The sequence below is a fragment of the Mesoplodon bidens genome (assembly GCF_964165515.1).
Source record: "Mesoplodon bidens genome assembly, chromosome: 14".
NCBI lineage: Eukaryota > Metazoa > Chordata > Mammalia > Artiodactyla > Ziphiidae > Mesoplodon > Mesoplodon bidens.
This window is the reverse complement of record NC_138170.1, coordinates 19529371-19551194: the sequence shown is the minus strand read 5'-3', so window position 1 is coordinate 19551194 and position 21824 is coordinate 19529371. Positions and strand designations below refer to the sequence as shown.

The 21824-nt window shown below is 46.2% G+C and overlaps 1 protein-coding gene across 1 annotated transcript in view; it reads right to left on the bottom strand.

Moving 5' to 3' along the window:
* The window catches only part of IL1R2 (interleukin 1 receptor type 2), a 35475-nt gene that overhangs the window by 7780 nt on the left and 5871 nt on the right, over positions 1-21824 (bottom strand). Inside the window, exons 2-5 of the mRNA XM_081254245.1 lie at positions 9217-9344; positions 8437-8695; positions 2334-2514; positions 946-1117 (exon numbers count right to left, since the gene is read on the bottom strand). Coding sequence (XP_081110371.1) covers positions 946-1117; positions 2334-2514; positions 8437-8695; positions 9217-9344 — 740 coding nt within the window. The remainder of the gene's footprint in view (positions 1-945; positions 1118-2333; positions 2515-8436; positions 8696-9216; positions 9345-21824) is intronic.

Genomic DNA, 21824 nt, shown 5'->3' with positions numbered 1-21824 from the left:
GCCCCTTCAAAGGCACGGGATTCTCAGGGATCCCCGCTGTGCAGGAGCAAGGGGTTGATGTGAATGAATCTTCACAAGACGTTAAAAGAAAATAATCTAGAGATTTCCATTCATGGGAGACACGATGTTCCCTGTAGTAAAACTGAATCTCTGGATTCTCTGGGAGAAAAAAATCTTTCCCCTCACAGACCAATCATGGAAACTTAATATAGTTCCAATGCTCTCTGAAATGCCCTTAAAAGACTCCAGTTGTGTAGTTACTCTGTGTATAAAACAAAGAAAAGCGCCATACTTTCCAGGGCAGGGGCCAGAACTGCATCACTTGTGTGCCCTTTGCACCAAGCTTGATGCCCCACACGTAAGAGGCATGGAGGAAACCGTGGATAAACTTGACATGCTAATCAGTACTGTTCACAAGATTATTTTCATGTAGAACTCATTTAAACCAATGAGATCCCTCACTATTTAAAATCCTGGTTTCAAGGGTAACTAGACCTGCTTGGGAAAGACCAGAAAAGGGCAATTTTCACTACATATGCCAATGCATAGCCTTCTCTCGGAAAAATCCAATAAAATCCTAGTATCCTAGAATTATACACAAAGTCATGGCGACCGTGTCCTGATAGCTGGCCCTGGAGGTGCAAGCCTTCCAAAGGTACCTTCCAAGAGAACCACTGTTTGGCTCCCTCTAGTGGTGTATGTTTTAGCCTCAGACTCGGAACCCTGTCCACTACCCAGGGATTCACCATTCCTCATGAAAACACCCTGCTTCCTCTCTTTCCAAGTGTCCTACACATCTTAGAAACCTGATGCTTAGAGAGTTGCCATATCTGTTTTCCTTTCATACCAAAAGACATTCAAAGAATTCTGCGGGAACCCTAATTTTTTCCTTGCATGCTTGTTGCTGAACCAGGGTGCAGAGGTACCTTGATGGCAAGTACTCACTCTTAACACGGAGTTTGATATTCCTGGTGATGTTGTATTGCCTGCCTCTGTGGGCAAACGTCATGGCACACCGATAATAGCCCGCATCCTCCAGAGACACATTGTTTACCAGTAAGCGAGTTCCCCTCACACTTAGAAATTTCTCGTTGTCTTGATCCAAAGGGACAGAATCCTTAAGAGAAAATGTTTTTCAAAGTTACGCTATATCTTAATTGACATCTCAGAAACTATGAGCAGCATTGCTATTATCCGTCACTGTTGAATCTGCAATCCAAGAATCGCTCTGATATTTACTTTGCAAATATTGTCCTTTGGGACATGCTTTTAACTGTATTTTTACAAGGGGGAGTTTGCTGGCATATAACACAGGATGGCTGGGTTTGTTTAACCAGAGGAAAACCCCTCACTTGACATTTTTATGCTCTTACAAAACCAAGAGCTCCATAATTGGGCAGGCTAACTCCTAGGAGCTGGCTGCTTACTTTCTCCGAAGATCATTTAAAAGTTCCCAATATTAAATTGACATCCTATAGATATCTTGTAGTTAGAATACCAGTCAACTGGTCAACCTATTTTTTGATTAAAGGGTTAGTTTCTATCCATTTTTAAACAAATAACTGTACTTTTCAGTATCAATCTATGGTGTATATCAGGAGTCGGCAACTTTTTCTGTAAAGGGCCAGAGAGTAAATATTTTAGGCCTACGGTCCACGTGGCCTCTGTTCAACTATTCAACTCTGCCGTTGCCCCACGAAAACACAGAAATAAATGAGCATGTCCCGGTAAAACATTACTGATAGACACTGAGATTTGAGTTTTATATCATTTTCACGGGTCATGAAATATTAGTCTTTTTTTTTAACCATTTAAACAAGTGAAAACTAAGCTGGTGAACATACAAAAATGGGTGGCAGCTCAATTTTTGGCCCTGGCTGTCATTTGCCCACACCTGGTCTAAACAAGGGAGCCAATGATAGTAGATATTTATTCAGCCAGTCAAGACACGAAATTGTGTTTATATTTACTCCTTTAACTCAAAGGTTGATTTTTATGTACTTTCAAAAAACTCTATCAATACATGTATCAAGTTGTTAAATAGTTCTTTCTAAAAATTTCTATAGACAAACAACAGAGTAAAAAGCTATTTTCTTCAGCTGTTATTTATTCTGCATTCATTTCCACTCTGTCTTTTCAAATCACCATCTGAGAACACTTACCTAAGCCCTATAAAAACTAATAGAGTATATTAATCATGGTCCTTTTTAAAATCACTGGTTTAAAAAAATAGAAATATAAAAGTGAACATATTGTCTTCAAATGAGTATTTTATATCTTTCCTATGGCTCATCAAACACATTTTCATTAAACGGCAATTCTTAAAGATGTACCTTGTACCATCGAATCTTCACATCAGTTTTGTTCCCGATGAATTCACTCAGGTCAGGACAAACTAATAACCCAGAGGCTGACAAGGTTACAATTTGCGGGTAGAAGATGAGAGGCAGGGAAGCTTCTGTCTTCTCAAAAACCCTGAGCTCAACAGACATTTCGTCACAGTAAGAGGCATTTCTGATTTAAAAGGGAAAAAAAGGAATAATAAATGGCAAGGCAAAATGAAAATAAAACTAAGTGAAATTAAGAATAATTCCCCAATCTTATTAAATTCTTCATTCTGTATTTTCCTCATTCGTATTGCAGTACTTTTGTCCCTTGTCCTTTTGAATCTTTGGAGCACACACACAAAAAAACAAAAAAACAAAACACATCATAAGTGTCATATAGAAATGGTGATATATTCTGCATGTTTCCAAAAAGGACCCTCCACAAGCCTGATTCCAAGACCATTGAGGGCCAGTAAAAAACCCTCAAGTCCTCTTCAAAGGGGCCTAAGCCCTTCCAGGTTCCGGGGGAGGTTCTTGATCACAGCCCCAGTATGCTCCAAATTCCTGGTCCAGGCAACCTTATCTAGATGGAGACATTGTTTCCTAAGAGCCACTGTTTCCATATAAAGAAAATCCTCTTTACTTCTCTTGGAAATCATTTATCAACTGAAGTCAAATTTCAGAAAACTGCTGAGCACTTTGTATAAGCTCTAGAAATGATTTTTGCAATACTGCACAGGGGAAATTAACTTGGTAACTTTGTTTGTTTGGTTTTTATTTATTTATGTGGTGGGTCTAACTATAATCGCAATATCATCATTCTATGAAGACCCTAGAACTGGGGAAAGGACAGAGGCAAAACATTGACAGAAACACAGACGATGTGGAGGGAAGGACAGAGGATATTAATTCAAACAATTTTTTTAAGTAGAAAAACATAAAGATATAATTAGCTCAGCTAAGCTGCTGGTGACCTACCTAAGAAACACTGGACATCAACACAGACAATGAGCATGTGTGTTTTATGGGGTTGGGAGGGAGGGGTACAGCAAAATGTAAAAAAATTCTATACCCAAAGAAGGAACAAAATGTGCAAATTATATGTGAAAGTAGTAAGTGATAAATGCTTACTACCCGAAAGCAAAAAGAAATTAATTCAAATATATAATGCCAATATCTATATTCTACTTCATATCTGGTTGAAGAAAGGAAAAAGATGAAAAACATTTTATGCACGAAGAAATGCAGACAGCTATCACCTTGAAGAATGCATAATCTCACTGCAAATCGAAGAAATGCTAATGAGGGCAAGTCTGAAGAACAGAGCACACCTGAAAATAGCCCTCCCAGCAGCTCCTGGGGAGGAGAGCATGCCAGGCTCTGTGCTCTGCAATACATCATTTCATTTATTCTCCAACCCTGTGATACTACTGTATCACTTTTAGATGAGGAAAATTAGGTATACAGAAAGTAAGTAAATTCCTAAGGCCATAGAGCCTCTCAGAGGTCAAACCAAGGTTAGAAGCCAGTAGGGCTGTGGGAAAACCTGTAAATCAGGGCATTACATCCAGACACCAAGCTTACGAGACATATTGAGAGTTACAAACCTGTTCACATTACTGATCTGGTCATCCCCCTTGGGCAACAAACCGCCCCCCGCCCCCGTGGAAATAACTCAAAAGAAAGATGGGTGGGGAAATCATTTGGTCACCACTCATATTCCCCATGTAGTGTGGCAGCCCCACAGCAAAGAGGTGGTTGTCATTTGTGCCATCCACCAGATATGTCCTGTCCCCCATCCAGAGCAGACGGTGGGGTTACAGGTCCTGGCACTGAGACTTGGGAGCTGCGTGGCCCAGCAGCATCACCTTGCCCACCCTGATGAACAGAACAGCTATGTGGGTTCTAGGTCACAAAATTATAAACAGCACAGGAGCAGGGCCGTTTTATGCCCTGTGACTGTAAATGCCAAAGGGCATTATGGCAGCTGCTGGTGATTCTCGCTCTATTAGACCCCAATCCCGAAGCTGGAAGAGAGTTTGAGAGGTCAGCCAGGGGAACTCTCCCACAAGCTACAAAAGATTAACCCACACCGGGTTTCCCTGGCCTCTCAATCTCAGATCTCTTTTTTCTACAAGAATACAAAACAAAATAAGGTATTAAGCACAAATTTATTAATCAAGTATAAAAACAAACTTTAAGGCAAATATGACAGCTAACATCTCCCTAATTTTTGCATATTATCACTTCAGTAGTAAGTAAGTCTTGCATTTGGGGAAAGAAAGGCCATTTCCATGTGCATACTGACACCTACAATGGTGCTCCCCATACTCTATGCTTCATATGCCGTGATTTCACAGAACCCTCCCAACAAACCTCCTTACAAAGGAGAAAACTGAGGCCCATAAATATCAAATAATAAGACCAAGGTCCTACCAGGTAGCAAATGAGGACTAAGATTCACATCCATATCATTCTGACTCCAAATTCCATTCTATTTCTACCACGCTATTAAGTTTTCCTCGTAGTATTCCTTAGAAAAACGTTAGAATTTTTGACACTAAGAAGGAAAGAAAAATTATGCATTTATAGCTATTGTAAAATCAGATATCCAGGGACTTCCCTGGTGGCGCAGTGGTTAAAAGTCCGCCTGCCAATGCAGGCGACACAGGTTCAAGCCCTGGTCCGGGAAGATCCCACATGCTGCGGAGCAACTAAGCCCATGCACCACAACTACTGACCCTGCACTCTAGAGCTCACGAGCCGCAACTACTGAGCCCACGTGCCACAACTACTGAAGCCCCTGCGCCTAGAGCACGTGCTCTGCAACAAGAGAAGCCACCACAATGAGAAGCCCGTGCACCACAACGAAGAGTAGCTCCTGCTTACCGCAACTAGGGAAAGCCCGTGCGCAGCAACGAAGACCCAACACAGCCAAAACTAAAAATAAATATATTGATTAATTGGTTTATTTATTTTTTATTTTTTTCTATGTCCATGTTTTAATAATAAAAAATAAAAAGTGAAAAATACAGATGAAATCAAATTTAATAAAGTATATTTTTTTTAAAAATCAGATATCCACATTTCTCTGATATGAAAATATGAGATTGTCTGCCTGCTTCCATTGACAGGACTGAAAACACACACACACACACACACACACACACACACACCATCTAGGACTGGGGTTGATATTGTCTGAAATTCTCCCATTCACCAGTAATTTCTTTGTGCTGAGAATGTCACTTTCTTTGGCTGTCTTTCTAAATGTAAATACTCATGGGCACAGTTTCTCCTTAAGTCAAATGAGTTTATGAAATCTGGGGAGACTCTGAAGCTGGCTGGTGAGGATGATTAGAGCCTTGGGGTAGAAGAAAGGCAGCAGCTGAAGAAACAAGGCCAAGAAGAGTATTTCCCAGTCACGCCAATGGTCTGCCCTAATCCTTTCAGAAGAACTAACTCAGGAAATGTTTAAGGCTGCCAACACTAGGCCTACAACTTTCTCCTTCAAGAAGCAGCAAGGTATGCCTAGACCGTTCAATGGGGAAAGGACGGTCTTTTCAATAAAAGATCTTAGGAAAACAGGTTAGCCACATGCAAAAGAATGAAGTTGGCCCATGAACTTACCCATATACAAAATTTAACTCAAAATGGATCAAAGACCAAAACATAAGAGCCCAAAACTATAAAAATGTTTAGAAGAAAACACAGAGGGAAAGCTTCATGGCATTAGACGTGATTTCTTGGCTATGACATAAAAAGCACAGGCAACGAAAGAAAAATTAGATAAATTGAACTTCATCAAAATTTAAAACTTTTGTCCATCAAAGGACATTATCAGCAGAGTGAAAAGGCAACCCATGGAATGCAAGAAAATATTTGCATGTCATATATCTGGTAAGGCATTGATATCCAGAATACATAAGGAATTCCTACAACTCAAAAACAAATAAACAAGCAACTTGATTTTAAAGTGGGAAAATGACTTGAATAGACATTTCTCCAAAGAAGATACACAGATGGCCAGTAAAGCACATGGAAAGGTGCTCAAGATCACTAATCATTAGGGAAATGCAAATCAAAATCACAGTGATACTACCAAATGTAAAATAGATAGCTAGTGGGAAGCAGCTGCATAGCACAGGGAGATCAGCTCAGTGCTTTGTGACCACCTAGAGGGAGGGGATATGGGGATATATGTATACATATAGCTGATTCATTTTGTTAGACAGCAGAAACTAACACAACATTGTAAAGCAATTATACCCCAATAAAGATGTTAAAAAAAAATCACGGTGATATACCACTTCACCCCCATCAGAATGGCTATTAAAAAACAGAAAATAATAAGTGTTGGTAAGGATGTTGAGAAATTGGAACCCTTGTACATTCCTGGAGGGAAAGTAAAATAGTCTGGCCACTGTGGAAAACAATTTAAGTTCCTCAAAATTAAATATAGAATTACCATACGATCCCCCAATTCCATTTCTGGGTATATACTCAAAAGAATTGAAATCGGGGACTCAAATTTTTGTACAGGCATGTACAAACAGCATTATTCACAACAACCAAAAGGCAGAAGCAGCCTAAGTGTCCCTTGATGGATAAATGGATAAACAAAATATGGTATGTACAGTTGACCCTTGAACAACACAGGTTTGAACTGTGTGGGTCCACTTGTACACAAATTTTTTTTCAATAGTAAATACTACAGTATCACACAATCCATGTTGGTTGGATCCACGGAGGCAAAACTGAGGATACTGAGGAACCGTGGATACTGAAGGCTGACTATAAGTTATATGCAGATTGTTGACTTTAGGGGTTGGTGCCCCTCACCCCCGTGTTGTTCAAGGGTCAACCGTACATATAATGGAATATTATTCAGCCCTAAAAAGGAAGGAAATTTTGACACCTGCTACAACATGGATGAACCTTGAAGACGTTGTGCTGAGTGAAAGAAGCCAGTCACGAAAGGACAAATACTGTGGTACTTGGAATATGAGATACTTGGAATAGTCAAATTCATCGAGACAGAATAAAGGTAGAATGCGGGTTGCCAGGAGCTGGTGGGGAGGGGACATTGAAGAGTTGTTCAGTGGGGACAGAGTTTCAGCTTGGGAAGATGAAAAGAGTTCTGGAGCTGGATGGTGGTGATGGTCACACAAACCATGTGACTGTACTTAACACAACTGAATGGTACACTTAAAAAGGGTTAAAATGGTAAATTTTTTCTTTTCTTTTTGTGCGGTATGCGGGCCTCTCACTGTTGTGGCGTCTCCCGTTGCAGAGTACAGGCTCCAGATGCGCAGGCCCAGCGGCCATGGCTCACAGGCCCAGCCGCTCCGCGGCATGTGGGATCCTCCCGGACCGGGGCACGAACCCGTGTCCCCTGCATCAGCAGGCGGATTCTCAACCACTGCACCACCAGGGAAGCCCCTAAAATGGTAAATTTTATATTATGCTTACGTTACCACAATTAAAGGGGAAAAAAAGCAACAGGACAATGAGGAAGGGGACTACACCCCAGGAGCTGTGGGTTCCAGCCTCACCTCCACACCCACCGCCTGGGAGAACTTTATAAGTGAGCTTGGTTCCCCCAGGTGTGCAATAAGCAGTTGGATTAACTTCTTCTTGAAGTCTCACCTGGGTCTCCAGTTCTACTCAGTGTTCTACATCTATTTCTTGGGTCCTTGTGGATTCAGCAGTGAACCAAACAAACCAAGTCCCTGTCCTCTGGAATTTACGTTCTAACAGGGTAGATAAGCCTTAAGTACATAAAACACATATATGTGTGACAGATGAGGAGAAACAAGCACAGGGTAAGGGGAGAGTGACGGGAATCCTGCTTTAGATCAAGTGGCCAGGGACGTCCTCTCCATAGAGGTGACACTTGAGCAGAGACTTCAGTGAAGCGAGAGAGGGCGCCATGAGGACATCTGTGGACAGGCTCTCAGGTAGGAGGTATTTCAGTGACAGTGAAGCGGACGTAAGGCGGGTTCCCACCTGTGCGCTGGGTTTTGAAATCCAGGTTGTCATGGAAACGCCATGCAAGCATCCATCCTGCAAGGGCCCCCCTTCCCATCCTCACCCCAGAGGGACTGACCTTACAGTGCAGACGTAGGTGCCTGAGTCCCCCCGCAAGGCTGGCACAATCCAGAGGCTGCCGTCCTGGACCCACACACGCATCTCTTCCTCCCCTGGGACCATCGTGGTGGAGTCGTTTCTACGCCATGTCACATTGAGGTGGGCGCTAGCAGAGTCCCAGTAGGGCACCTGGGGGCACCTCATGGCCACAGCTTCCCCTTCTACCTTGAACCTGGTTTTGGGATGCCTGCCATGAAATTGGCAGCTTCCTACAGCCACTGAAGGACAAAGAACCCACAGTCAGGCTTTAGGTCCATCCGAGGAAGCCACATGCCCCGGACAACGTGGGGGCCCCATGAACCCCTCCTCTCACAAAGATCTCAGAACTCCCAAATAACAAGGTTAGGGCGACTATCCAGTCCCATCAACATTCTGTGGGAAAAGTTAAGTCAGGTTCACGTGATGACAAAAAAAGTTTGGCCTTATTTTTGACTTGTTGATGCCTTATCATTCAAAGTCGATCTTGATTGAGTTCAGCTTAGTTGCAGCAGGTCGTATGGTTAAAATCCAAAGGCACCTTTTGTCAAGGGCCAAAGCAGGGTCTCTTTGGTTTGCTCCTTTGGCAGAAATGACCGAGGCCCAGAGCAAGCTCGTGCACCAGAGGAGATGGGCAAGAGGAAGACTCCATCACCTACCACCACCTTGCTTTTTGAGGACAACAGAACCTCCCTAGAGAAGCAACTCCTTTCCCCAGAGAAGCTGCAGCACGTCCCCTCCAGCTGAAAGAGTCACTTCTTACCCATGTGTTCCTCAGGCTGCATGGTGAAGACAGAGACACACATCATCAACATGGACCAGGTGAATATCACTCCCGGGAACTTCTGGAGGACACAGGAGGTGGAGACCGCAGGTCCAGCACCCCACAGCCTAGAGGAGGACACAGAGGAGGGGTCACCAAGAACCACTGATGCCCAAAGAGAGAACCCCTTGAGGATGGTCCCTGGGATGGGTTCTGGAGGTTTCCCCTGATGACCAAAACCCTTTTGCCTGGATTTTTTAACAAGAAAACTCAAATTTTTGAATTTATTCCTCTACAGCAACTTTCACTGGACTAGGAGTTCTGTCTCTTAAGTGTTTCTCTCTCCTGAAGCGTGCCTTAGCACTCCCTACCCCTTGGCCTGATAGGCTCTTTCCTCACCTAAGGCCACTGCTAGGGTCTGGGCTCAGGCATCACCCTTGGTGAGGTCTTCCCTGACCTTCCCGTAAAGTTGCACCACCTTCCACCCCAGTGCTCCATATTTCCTTTCCTGCTCTATTGCTCTCTATGGCGTCTATCATTAACCATGTCTCTTCTCTCCAGCATGTAAGCTCCATGTGCTCAGGACCCTACTTTATTTTATTCACTGCTGTTTCCCTAACTCCTATTTGTTGAATGAAGGGATGAGTGAATGAATCACCAGAAGTCGAAAGTTCCTTATATTTTACTGGTCAGAGAACTCTTCCTATAGTCTTTATGGATTAACTCTTATTTTACATACAATTCTGACATACGCTGAGGGATGCAGCATACCCTCTGATCTAGAGCGTCCCCGAGGAAAAAGCAAAATGAGGGCCAAAAAGTGAATAATTTATACAAGCTCACAAAGCATTCCTCCCTACCAACCTCCCCAAGTCTGGAGTATCAGATGCCTCCGCATCTCCCCGTGGTCCCTCTCACGCTTTATCGCAGTTGCCTGTTGTATCGCTAGCTGCTGCCACAACAATACTGCTAACAAGCCAGCCCCAAAGCGAATGCCATACGACACCAGTCGCTTATTCTTGCTCACAGGTCTGTGTGTCAGGTGGAGCTTGGCTGACCTAGATTAGGCTGGGTTAGTCTCGGCTCCAAGCTTCAGGTGGGACCCAAGTCAGCTCCATGGGTGTCTCACCCTCCTTGGACCAGTGACTTCCTGGGAGATGATCTTCTCATGTGATGGCAAAACTCAAACAATGTGGGCAAAAGCACTCGAGGCCTTGCTTGCTCAGAACTAGCTCACTCTTTTTGGCCCACATTCCGTTGGCCAAAGCAAGACGTGGCCAAACTGCCATCTGTGGGACCAGGAAATACCCCCACCTGTAGTGGGAGGAGTTGCAAAGTTACACCAGGAGGGGAATGAAGTGGGAGCAATCAGGCCATCCACCACACCTGTGACTTGTCTGGCTCCCACGGGTGGGGACGGCCTTGAGGACAGAGGCTGGGTCTTATTCACAGCCTTCGTAGACTACACAGTGCCCAGTTCCAGAAGTTACCAGGGAATGTGTATGATTGAAAGTCTACCACGGAGTTGGGAGTGATGAGTGAATCCAGAAAAAAACATCCTTACCCATACCTCCTCCCCATATCCTTGAAGGAGTCTGACTTTTTCTCTGTTCCTGGCACAGATGCAGTTCTGAATGTCTCCTAGTAAAACCAGATGGCTCTTAACTGGCCAGGGCAGGGTTGGCAGACAGAGGAAGTAACCCTTGCACTCTAGAAACTCCCCTCCCCATCAGTGGGGAACCATCAGAAGGCAGGGGCTCAGAGCTGCGTCCTGAGCTCCCCCACTGGTGATGAGGCGCAGGGGTTGATGTGGAGGACCTGGGACTTTCCCCTTAGTTGGGTGTCCACCCCGGGCTGTCTCCCCTAAGCTCTTCCTGCTTCTACAGGGTCCTATCCTTCACGTGTTCCTGAAACGCCGACATTTCCTGTAACTTGAACCCCACCCAAGGTTCACCAGGCCACTTGCTTAGCATAAAGGTCACACCAACATTGACCACGTTGCTTTGTCCTCTTTGGGCAGGGACTAGCTTATCACGTCCCAACCATACTGGTCCCAGCCAGACTCACGAGTTCTCCAGTAAGGACATAAAAGAAACAGGAGTTAAACACACCACGTGCAATCAATACCACGTATCCAAGTAAATGAATGAAGTCAAAGACGTTGACCCAGGGACCAGTGGAACGGTTACCGCTGCTGTGCTAAATACTGACCGTTTGTTCCTTCATTTTGCCCCCATGATGCGAGTCTCTCTCCAGATCTACGGATGATGCAGTAGGATAAAGAGGTGAAGTAGCTTGGCCAACATCTCACAGCTAGTACGCGGGGGGTTGACGTTTAAACCCAGGATTGGTGATTCCAAAGGCCTTACTCTTCAAAAATATAGTTTCTGTGACAGATGGTGCTAATTTCCTCCTCCAAAGTCGGCTCCCCCAGTAACAGAACCCCCGACTCTTACCTGGGCACCGCCCCCATCCCCACAAAGACTACATTTCCCATCCTCCCTTGCAACTAGGAGTGGCCACGTGACAAGATTTGGGCCAATGAAATGTCAGTGGAAATGTATGCCCCTCCCAAGGTGTCAACTTAAAAGTCTCAAAAAAACGTAAAAGTCTCCAAAGTCGGCCTTGCTGCCGGCTCAGTGTGGATGTGGTGGGCGGATTGAGCCACGTGCTGAAATGGTGGGGTGACCAGAGGAGCCTGGTCCTCAGTGGCTTTGTGGAGCTACCCTCCCCCACCCCGACTGCCTCCTTTTATATGTTCAGGCTTCCTGTCATCCTCACCCCGAATCCCTAACCTCAAGGACCCCAGGGAAGGAGCCCAGCGGGTTCTGTCACGTGTGGTGTTCCCACTGCTCCTCTTTCTGACACTCAACTCTTCCAAATAAACCGTTTCTGCCCACTGACCCTGAGAAGTCATCTCAACTCTCCTCGGGTGAAAGCAGCCCCCAAGGCTCAGGCTTAAACTCTGATTGTGTGGAGGTTTGAAACCACGTTTAAAATCACTCTGACACCAGAGAGTCAGGCTGTGTCCACTCTGGGGCGGCAGCTCGCTCAACTGTCACAAAGCCAGGGAACTGGGAGGGGCTCCGAGGAATCTCATCCCATCCCTTTCTTTTCACGTGATGAACGGGAGATGGACTTTAATTAATCCTCTCCTCAAAGTCACGCATCTGGTTGGGGTAAGAACCCTGATGATTCAACAAGGACCCTGTTCCAGTGGAACAAAATCCTACACTGTTGTTCTCCTCCGAGACCAGCCCCTCCCCATCCACCCCCAAGCCCCACCTGGGCCCCAGCCCCGCCTGGGCTTCCCAACCCCCCCGCCTGGACCCACAAGCCCCACCTGGACCCCCAGCCCCGCCTGGGCTTCCCAACCCCCCCGCCTGGACCCTCAAGTCCCACCTGGGCTTCCCAACCCCGCCCCCGCTGGACCCCCAAGCCCCGCCTGGGCTTCCCAACTACCCCCGCCCCCGCCTGGACCCCCGGCCAAGGCAGTTTTCTCCATTCTTCTCTGTGAACTTTGGCACAATAGCTGCTTTGCTGCGACCTCTCCAGGAAGTGGCTTCAGAGGATTAAACCACAAGCACATAGCAGTGATCGTTTTCAATAACTGAAACCTCAACAGCGGGCTGTACCCAGAACTGCCCTAGTGAGGGAGACGGTCGGTCTTTGCAGGCCCAGAGGGAAAAGTTCGTTTTGCAGAAGTTTGCAAGCAAAATGCTATTTTCCTGCCCTATTTTCTTTAAATGTGTCCTTAAATGACAGGCAATTTGACATTTCTGCTTGAATCTGAGGTGACCTTCTTACTGGAAGAAAGAAGTTTTAAAGGCAGCTCGTTCCAAGTATTTGAGTTACAATTCTGGCTTTATTTTTTCCTTTGTCAAATAACCCTATTTCCCAGTACTCAGTGTAAGGGCACAGAAGAATAGGAGGCAAAGCAGGGCCAGGCATAAGAAAATGACCAAAAAAATGTGTGAAGAGTTGAAGAAAAGAAAAATAATGCAGTAAGGTGGAAACTGCTGATGGCCCAGCCTGAGCCAGGGGCGCCAGGGGCAGGGGGGAGGGGAGGGGGAGGGGAGGGCACCTGAGCAGCACCCCCCTCAGCCCTCGCTAAGGCCCAGGTGACAGTACCTGCCTGTGACCCTGGGTCTGCCTCCTGCTGAAGGGTGGCACATGGAGCCTAAGGGTGTGTAGGTGTTTACTTCACCTTTTAGTTTAATTCTGAACAATTCCAACAGACTAAAAGGTTGCAGGAATAGTATAATAACACAAGTATGTGTCTTACCTGGGTTCACCAATTTTTAACATTTTGCTTTATTCTCATTTTCTCTCTCTGTTTCTTTCTGTCTGTCTGTTTCTCTCTCTCTCTCTGGGCCCCAGACCCCCTCATTATCCCACATCCTGTGCTTCCCAGAAACTTAGTTCCAAATGCTTTTTATTTTGCTTCAGCTTTGAATTTAAAAAAATTTCCAAGCTTAAGTTTGATGTAAATATTAATTTCCCCATAGGTTCAAGAAGTGGGGCTTCAGCCTCCCAACCCCCTGCCTGGATCCCAGCCCCACCTGGGCCACAAACACACACACACACACACACACACATTTTCCCCTGAACACCTGGAAGCTTATTGAGAGTAAATAAGTAAGTAAATGATAGCTCCAGAGATAAATCTTTAGGCATTTAAAAGGAGTAAAAATTTGATTCTCTAGTATATTTGAGTCTCTCTCTTCATTCACCCAGAAGATGAAACTTTTCTTTATTTCCATCTTCACCTTGTTCCCAGAAGGTTTCAGGCAACTGTCCATCTCTGAGTCAGGCAGTACAGTCATCCAAAACACAAACACAAGGTGACAGATCTTGACTATTAAGGAAGACAAATAACTCTCCAGGCTTATACCTACTGCCGAGTCACATTCAGTTTGCAAAATAGATTCCTAAAAAACTGAACATGTTGTTTCAGGCATGTGGTATAAAACCTTCTGAAACCTATGGGGAAATACATATTTACATCAAAATTAAGCTTGGATTTTATTTTTAATTCAAAGCTGAAGCAAAATAAAAAGTATTTGGAACTAAGTCTCTGGGAAGCACAGGATGTTAGGCGTTTGAGAGGTAGGGAAGATCCTCCAGCTTCAGATACAGGGAAATACGTGCCCAGGTTTGAGGCACATTTGGTTGAAAAATGTACGGGCTCAAAGCAGAAGCAGAACCCTTGAGAGAAGTCCACAAACTAGTTTTGTTCTATAGAAAAGAGAGAAGCTAACACTTTCCCCCCAGAATTAAGGCAATTAGTAGCAGCACGGTGGGACTGCTTCTGGTCGGCATGGCTGTGTCATGACGACAGCACCTGCATGTCCTTGACCCTGATGGGGCTGGGGGGTTGGGGGGGTGGGGACAGAGTCGCTTACTGGAACCCATGGCACAGGAAGACCCATCTTTAGCAGAACAAGGCACTGGGCCACTTGGGCTGAATGTCTGACCAGGGAGAACCTGGTAAGGTTCAGACTTGGCTCCACCAAGGGCTACGCACTCTCTTTCTGTTTTACTTTCTGCCAACAAGTATCTTTCTCTTTAAAATCACCCTTTCCAAATCTACAAACAACAAATGCTGGAGAGGATGAGGAGAAAAGGGAACCCTCTTGCACTGTTGGTGGGAATGTAAATTGATACAGCCACTATGGAGAACAGTATGGAAGTTCCTTAAAAAACTAAAAATAGGGCTTCCCTGGTGGCGCAGTGGTTGAGAGTCCGCCTGCCGATGCAGGGGACGTGGGTTTGTGCCCCGGTCTGGGAAGATCCCACATGCAGCGGAGTGGCTGAGCCCGTGAGCCATGGCCGCTGAGCCTGCGCATCCGGAGCCTGTGCTCTGCAACGGGAGAGGCCACAGCAGTGAGAGGCCCGCATGCCGCAAAAAAAAAAAAAAAAAAAAAAAAAAAATAGAATTATCTTGTGACCCAGCAATCTCACCATTGAGCATATACCCTGAGAAAACCATAATTCAAAAAGAGTCATGTACCACAATGCTCACTGCAGCTCTACTTACAATAGCCAGGACATGGAAGCAACCTAAGTGTCCATCAATAGATGAATGGATAAAAAAGATGTGGCACATATATACAGTGGAATATTACTCAGCCATAAAAAGAAACGAAACTGAGTTATTTGTAGTGAGGTGGATGGACCTAGAGACTGTCATACAGAGTGAAGTAAGTCAGAAAGAGAAAAACAAATAACATATGGTAACACATATATATGGAATCTAAAAAAAAGGTTCTGAAGAACCTAAGGGCAGGACAGGAATAAAGACGCAGATGTAGAGAATGGACTTGAGGACATGGGGAGGCAGAAGGGTAAGCTGGGACGAAGTGAGAGAGTGGCATGGACATACATACACCACCAAATGTAAAATAGATAGCTAGTGGGAAGCAGCCACATAGCACAGGGAGATCAGCTCGGTGCTTTGTGACCACCTAGATGGGTGGGATAGGGAGGGTGGGAGGGAGACGCAAGAGGGAGGAGATATGGGGATATATGTATACGTATAGCTGACTCACTTTGTTATAAAGCAGAAACTAACACACCACTATAAAGCAATTATACTCCAATAAAGATGTTTAAAAAAAAATCACCCTTTCCCAATGAACTTATCCACAAAACAGAAATAGAGTCACAGATGTAGAAAACAAACTTATGGTTACCAGGGGGTAAGGAGACGGGAGGAATACACTGGGAGATTGGGATTGACATATACACACTACTATATATAAAATAGATAACTAATAAGGACCTACTGTATAGCACAGGGAGCTCTGCTCAGTACTCTGTAATGACCTCTCAGGGAACAAAATCTAAAAAAGAGGGGATATATGTATACGTATAACTGATTCACTTTGCTGTACACCTGAAACTAACACAACATTGTAAATCAACTCTACGTCAATAATATTTTTTTTAATTTTTTAAAATAAAAATAAAATAAAAAATAAATCAAATCACCCTTTCGCTGTCAAACCTTTTGAACTGGACCAACTTGTGCCCCAGGAACCATTAACCAAGAGATTCAGCATATCAGCCCAGCTCATCCTCCCTCTCCGTCAGCTCCTCCAGTCACACCTTGCATTCCCAGTGAGCCCAAGTCATTCAGAGCCCCCGGCAGGCTGGACCATCAAGCAAAGACCCTTCCATCACCTTCCTCCTGCATCAGCCCCTCCCACAGGCCAACCCCCAACAAGACCAGTCCTCCAGCTCAGAACAGTCGCCGTCCTCCCCCAACAGGACAGACAGGGAAGCTCGATGCATGAGACCCTTGGCAGCCACGGTACGAATTCACCAAGCTTCAAATTCTCCCAGCCTGATGTTTGTGTAAAAGGGATTCATTGCTCTGAACAACTCAAGAGGGCAAAGCCCGCGGGTCTGGTAGAGCGTGTCAACCTCATTATAAACATGAAGCAACGGAAACCAACTCAGACACATTAAGTAGGTTACCCAAGGCCACAGAGCTAATGGAATCATCAGGTAGGAGGTAAGCCTGAGTTGACACAGTCCACATTCTTGGTACTGGCCCTCAGCTCTGTAGGAGCATCATCACCTGGACCTAGAGGGGACTCCAGGAGCCATTAAGTTTAGCAGCCCACACAAACAGTCTTCCCAAACCAGCATCCTCCATAGCTGGCCACACGTGCCCCTTGTAAGATGGACACTTTCAGTCTTGGAAACTACTCATGATCAGAAACTTCTGTCATTTTAGGATGCAGCTTCTCCTCCCATTAAGTTTCACTCACTGGCCAGATTCCCCCCTGGGGGCAGCTCAGAAGAAGTCCTTCTGCATCTTCCAAGAGTCCTGAGGGTTAGGGAGTCTACACAGGAGAGCACTGTGGGAACAACATGGCCCTTAGAGTCTGGCAGGAGCAAGTGTCAATCCTCCCTTCCTTCTGGGCTAGTTGGATGGTTCAGTGCCTCTGTGAGGCTCAGTCTGCTAGTCTGTAAAGTGGCTGCGGCTTGGCGTGCATCACAGGAGGACATATGGTATATAAAGAGGTCAGCACAGTGCTGGCACAGAGAAAGCCCTCGACAAGAGGTCACTCTCATCAGCATCTTCCAGAAGTAGACCCAGAATCTTGGGGAGGTAAGTAATTTGCTCAAGAGCACACATCTGGCAGACCTGGGTGAGAAGTCAGAGCTTCCAGTCTGCATTCTGCCTCACTACAGCTAAAGGTCCATCACACAGCCAGAGAATGTTCTGGTGCCCTAGTCAATAGCACAGCTAATAGCGCACCAGATGCTATTCTAGAGAGGTGTGCAATTTCACCTGAAGGAATCAATGAGCCTGTGTGCATACACCCGTATTATAGAAGTGTGTTTAAATTGCAAACACACAATCATAAACACACACATTCAAGGCCTATTATGGAATGCTAATGCTTTCATTCAGACATCTTAGCACAAGAGTTTTTAAGCACACAGAAGAGGAGATTGAAGCTGGATTCCTGTCCTCACTTGACCATTAGCTATTGCTACGTGATCGTAGGCAAGCCACTGAGCCACTTACCCAGCCTGGGTCACAGTTTCTTCATCACCAAAATAAAGGTTTGGGCTGCCAAAAGCTCCCAGGTCCCTCCCAGGTGTAAAATCCTAGGGTCAAGGTCAGGCTGAACTTGAGTTTAGGCTTCATTCCTGGGCACACCTTTAATTTCTAAAGCACCAAGTCAGGGGCTCAGTCAGATAACCACTGAATTGGATCAACTCAGTAGCTTAAGGTCCCATAGCTAGCAACTGGCAAAACCAGGACTCAAGACTCCTGAGTTGTCCTGGGTACTGGAGTTTCAGCCCTGTGGGGCTGCTCACTGGGTAGTGTTAACTAGTATCTGGATGCCCTGTGCTGGCATGGGACAGGAGACTTGTTATGAGCAGATGCACACCCTTTGAAATGAATGTTGCTTTCAACCCTTGTAATCTGAGAGTAATAAATGTCGCAGATATTTAAATTATCAGTTATCCAGAAAACATGACCATCTAAAATATAACACAGCTAGAAGAAACCAGGACAAAAAAACCTGAACAGCTGAAAGACAGTCAATAGGATCCTGGCACCAAGTCATGTCTATTTGACTCACAGAAGAAATGTGAAGCTCTCTTTCAGAACCTGTCTCTTTATTCGTATGAATGTGGCTATTGCTTCTCAGAGGGGCGGATCGTATTTTGTAAAGATGGCCACAACAATATCTCCCTAGTGTTTTCTGTGATGTGACCAGGCTACTCTGCCATCAAAAGTGGAGTCCAGGGACTTCCCTGGTGGTGCAGTAGTTAAGAATCTGCCTTCCAATGCAGGGGACACGGGTTCAATCCCTGTTTGGGGAACTGGACCCCGCATACCGTGGGGCAACTAAGCCCGTGTGCTCTGGCACCCACGTGCCACAGCTAGAGAGCCCACGCACTGCAAGTACTGAACCCACATGCCACAACTAGAAAGAAGCCCATGCGCTGCAAGGAAGAGCCTGTGTACCGCAATGAAGGATTCCACGTGCCACAACTAAGACCTGACGCAGCCAAAATAAATAAATAAATATTTTTTAAAAAAGGTGGAGTGCAACTTATCAAGGGGTCCCTTGAATGTGGGCCAACTGTGACTTAAGTCTAACCAACAGAATGGTGCTGAGTGAACACTGAAGCTAAGTCAGAAAAGGCCATGCAGCTTCCACCTGGCTTTCTTGGGATGCTGGCTCTGGGGGACGCCAGTCACCGTGTAAATTGTCCAACTGCCCTGAGACCTGCTTGGAGGGAGGCTACATGTAGGGGGTCAGGCCGACCGTCCCAGCCCAGCCCCAGCCATGTGAGTGAAGCATCCTAGGCTCGCCAGATGAGTCCACTCACCAGCTGAGTACCACTAATTGATCTCAAGTGAAACACATGGAGCAAAAGAACTGCCTAGCTAAGCCCCTCTCAAATTCATGACCTGTGGAGTATGAGTTACAATAAAATGTTTGTCGTAAGCCACTCAATTCCGGGGCAGTTTGTTATGCAGCGATAGGTGACCAGAATGTTCTATCAGAAGCAGAGAAGAGGTAGCAAATCAGAAAGAGGGAGAGAGCTGATGTGGGAAAACACACCCACAAAGCCGTGGCAGCCAATTACCCAATAACGGAGGAGAGAAGAAAAACTACTGAGACAGATGCAAGAACCAAAGAGCACAGCAATCAGAGGCCTTTCAGAGCAGACACAAACGGTCCCCTCCACCTCTCTGTGTCCTACTGAGGGTATCCAGGTGTTCCAGCACAAAACAGTTGATGTCCGTAACGATATCCCTGAATCATGAAGAACAGTTTAAATTTTGCACAGGACCTTCCTTCTCGAGGACACGACAGTGAATAAGGTACGTGATGAGGATAACACGCTAACTACCTTCCAGTGTATTTCGCTGCTCGTTACCTCTGAGTCTTCAGCCACTATGGCCCCAAGAAAGGGGACGAGCAAAGGCCTCCTTGGAAAGGAAAGAAGGAAGTGGATGTGACATAGGGGATGTCTAAGTAGGAAAAGCGGGTTCTGCCCCCACTTCCGGGCTCAAAACGTGAGTGCAAAGAGACAGAGGGTAGAAGAGAGGGGGAAGCTGAAAGCGGAGGGGCTTTTCCTCTGCTTTCAAATTGGGTCCCTGGAGGAATCCCACCAGGGTAAAGTAAGGAGCCAGTACCAAGATGGGGGCCCCGGGGAAGGATGGAGATAATGGCGTGGCCTATTTAGGTAGAGGGATGCTAGGGTTAGCTCCCTGCTGGCCTCAGTTCTTTGCTGATGGGGAGGAGATTCAGATCTCCCCTGTGCTTCCAATGGAGAAAGGGGGGCTAAACTGAGATCTGAGCTGATCTGGGGCTGCCATGACGGACGGGTGACCTAGAGGCTGCAGGACATTCAGTCCCTAAGGAGCAGCGTGGCCAACTGTGGAAACATGTCTTTACCAGTTGGTAACTAACCACCCACGTAAGCCCTGAACTCTCCATCCTCTACCTTTCCAGGGGCTCCCCTGAGATCCTCACGGTCCAGCAACATAGGGCAGCACCTGTTCTGACTGGTTGATACTCCTGCCGTGCGGGTTGGTAAATATTTGGGCTACCACCTGCGCAGGTGGCCAGTCTAAGCCAGGGGAGAAGTGAGGCCATGGCCAAGGGATGCAGAGGACCATGGAGCCAGCAAGGGGCACAGTGGGGCCACATCAGCCATTGCACTGGCTCTGACTGCCGTGAAAGACCAGACCCCGGCGTTCCCAGCCACGAATCTCAGCAGCAGATGTAGCAGGACACTGCGTGACCAGCCAGGTCCAGGAACATCTCCATGGAAACCAGTGAAGACCCCCCCCAGGCCAGCAAGTGTGGACCAGCCGCCCTCCCCACCATGCCCTGAGGACACGGCTTCCCCAGTTCTCAGACTCCTTGCTAGAAGTAGGTGGCAAAGTCAGAAACCCTAAGAGACTGAGCATCTACCCAAAAGAGACCAAATAAATCCAAGAGAGGCAGAGATGGACCAGCCTAGACTGGAACAACATGGACGGGCAGCTTAAATTCCCCTTTCCTCCTAGAAAGAGGCCTCAGGAGCCAAACGAGAGTCTTATTAGAAAAGTTATTAAAGGCACATTTTTGTGACATCGAGTTTCAGTGACTACAAATTTGCACCACAATACATATCTTCTAGAAATATTTCCTCCCAAAATTAAGTTGTCAGAACAGATGAGATTTTCTTTTTATGCTTTGAAAGATCATCTTTCACTCCCTGGAAAATATGTCCACCTAGAATGGCTTGTCCTCTGAGGGTCACAGAAGGCACAATTTCCCCCAGCCCTGGGCCCAGCATGGCCACAAGACCAGATAAAAAACAAGCCAAGAAAGCCAACCACGATAGGAAACCCAAGCGATTTTGAGCCACAGGGTGTGGGGAAATCCCTGGGCACAAGAAACCCCAGTCGTTAGCCTGAAGACATCCCAGACTGACTGGGTTTTCCACAGACCCAGAAAGTCCCATTAAGAAACGCTTTGCTCTTCTCTGGAGCTGGGTGGGGGGGAGCATTTCCCTCTCACATGTGTTCCCTCTGGCTTCTCCCAGGAGGATGCCGGGGCAGCCAGCTTCATCCCTGGTTCAAGGAGAGCATCCTGAAGCTGGCCGATCTGAAATCCTGCTTCCTCCCCAGCAACCTGATATGATAGACTCAGGTTCCCAACATCTGGACCTGTGATACTTTGGGGTGCACAAAGGATTTCACTTCTCTGCACCCTTGAATTAGGCACGGCCACATGACTGGTTATCGTGGGAAGGACACGGGAAGGACACAGGTCACCTCCAGGTGTTTCATTTCCGGTACCCCACCCTCCAGCCCTCTCTTCTGCCACCCTTGTTCAAGGATGGTGCCTCTGTTGATGGATGGTGGCCACCAATAGGAGACTGAGGTTTACTTCCATCCATGAAGCCACTCCCTTGCTCCTGAACGTCTGTTTTTCCTTCTGTTAAACAGGAAAAACACAGATTTTCCACACCAGCACTTGTGTCAAAACAATCTGAGGCAGACAGGTAGTCTACAAAATTCTCTTTTGAAAATGGCCTCAGGTAGCTGTGAGGGGCCGTCAGGGTCTGAC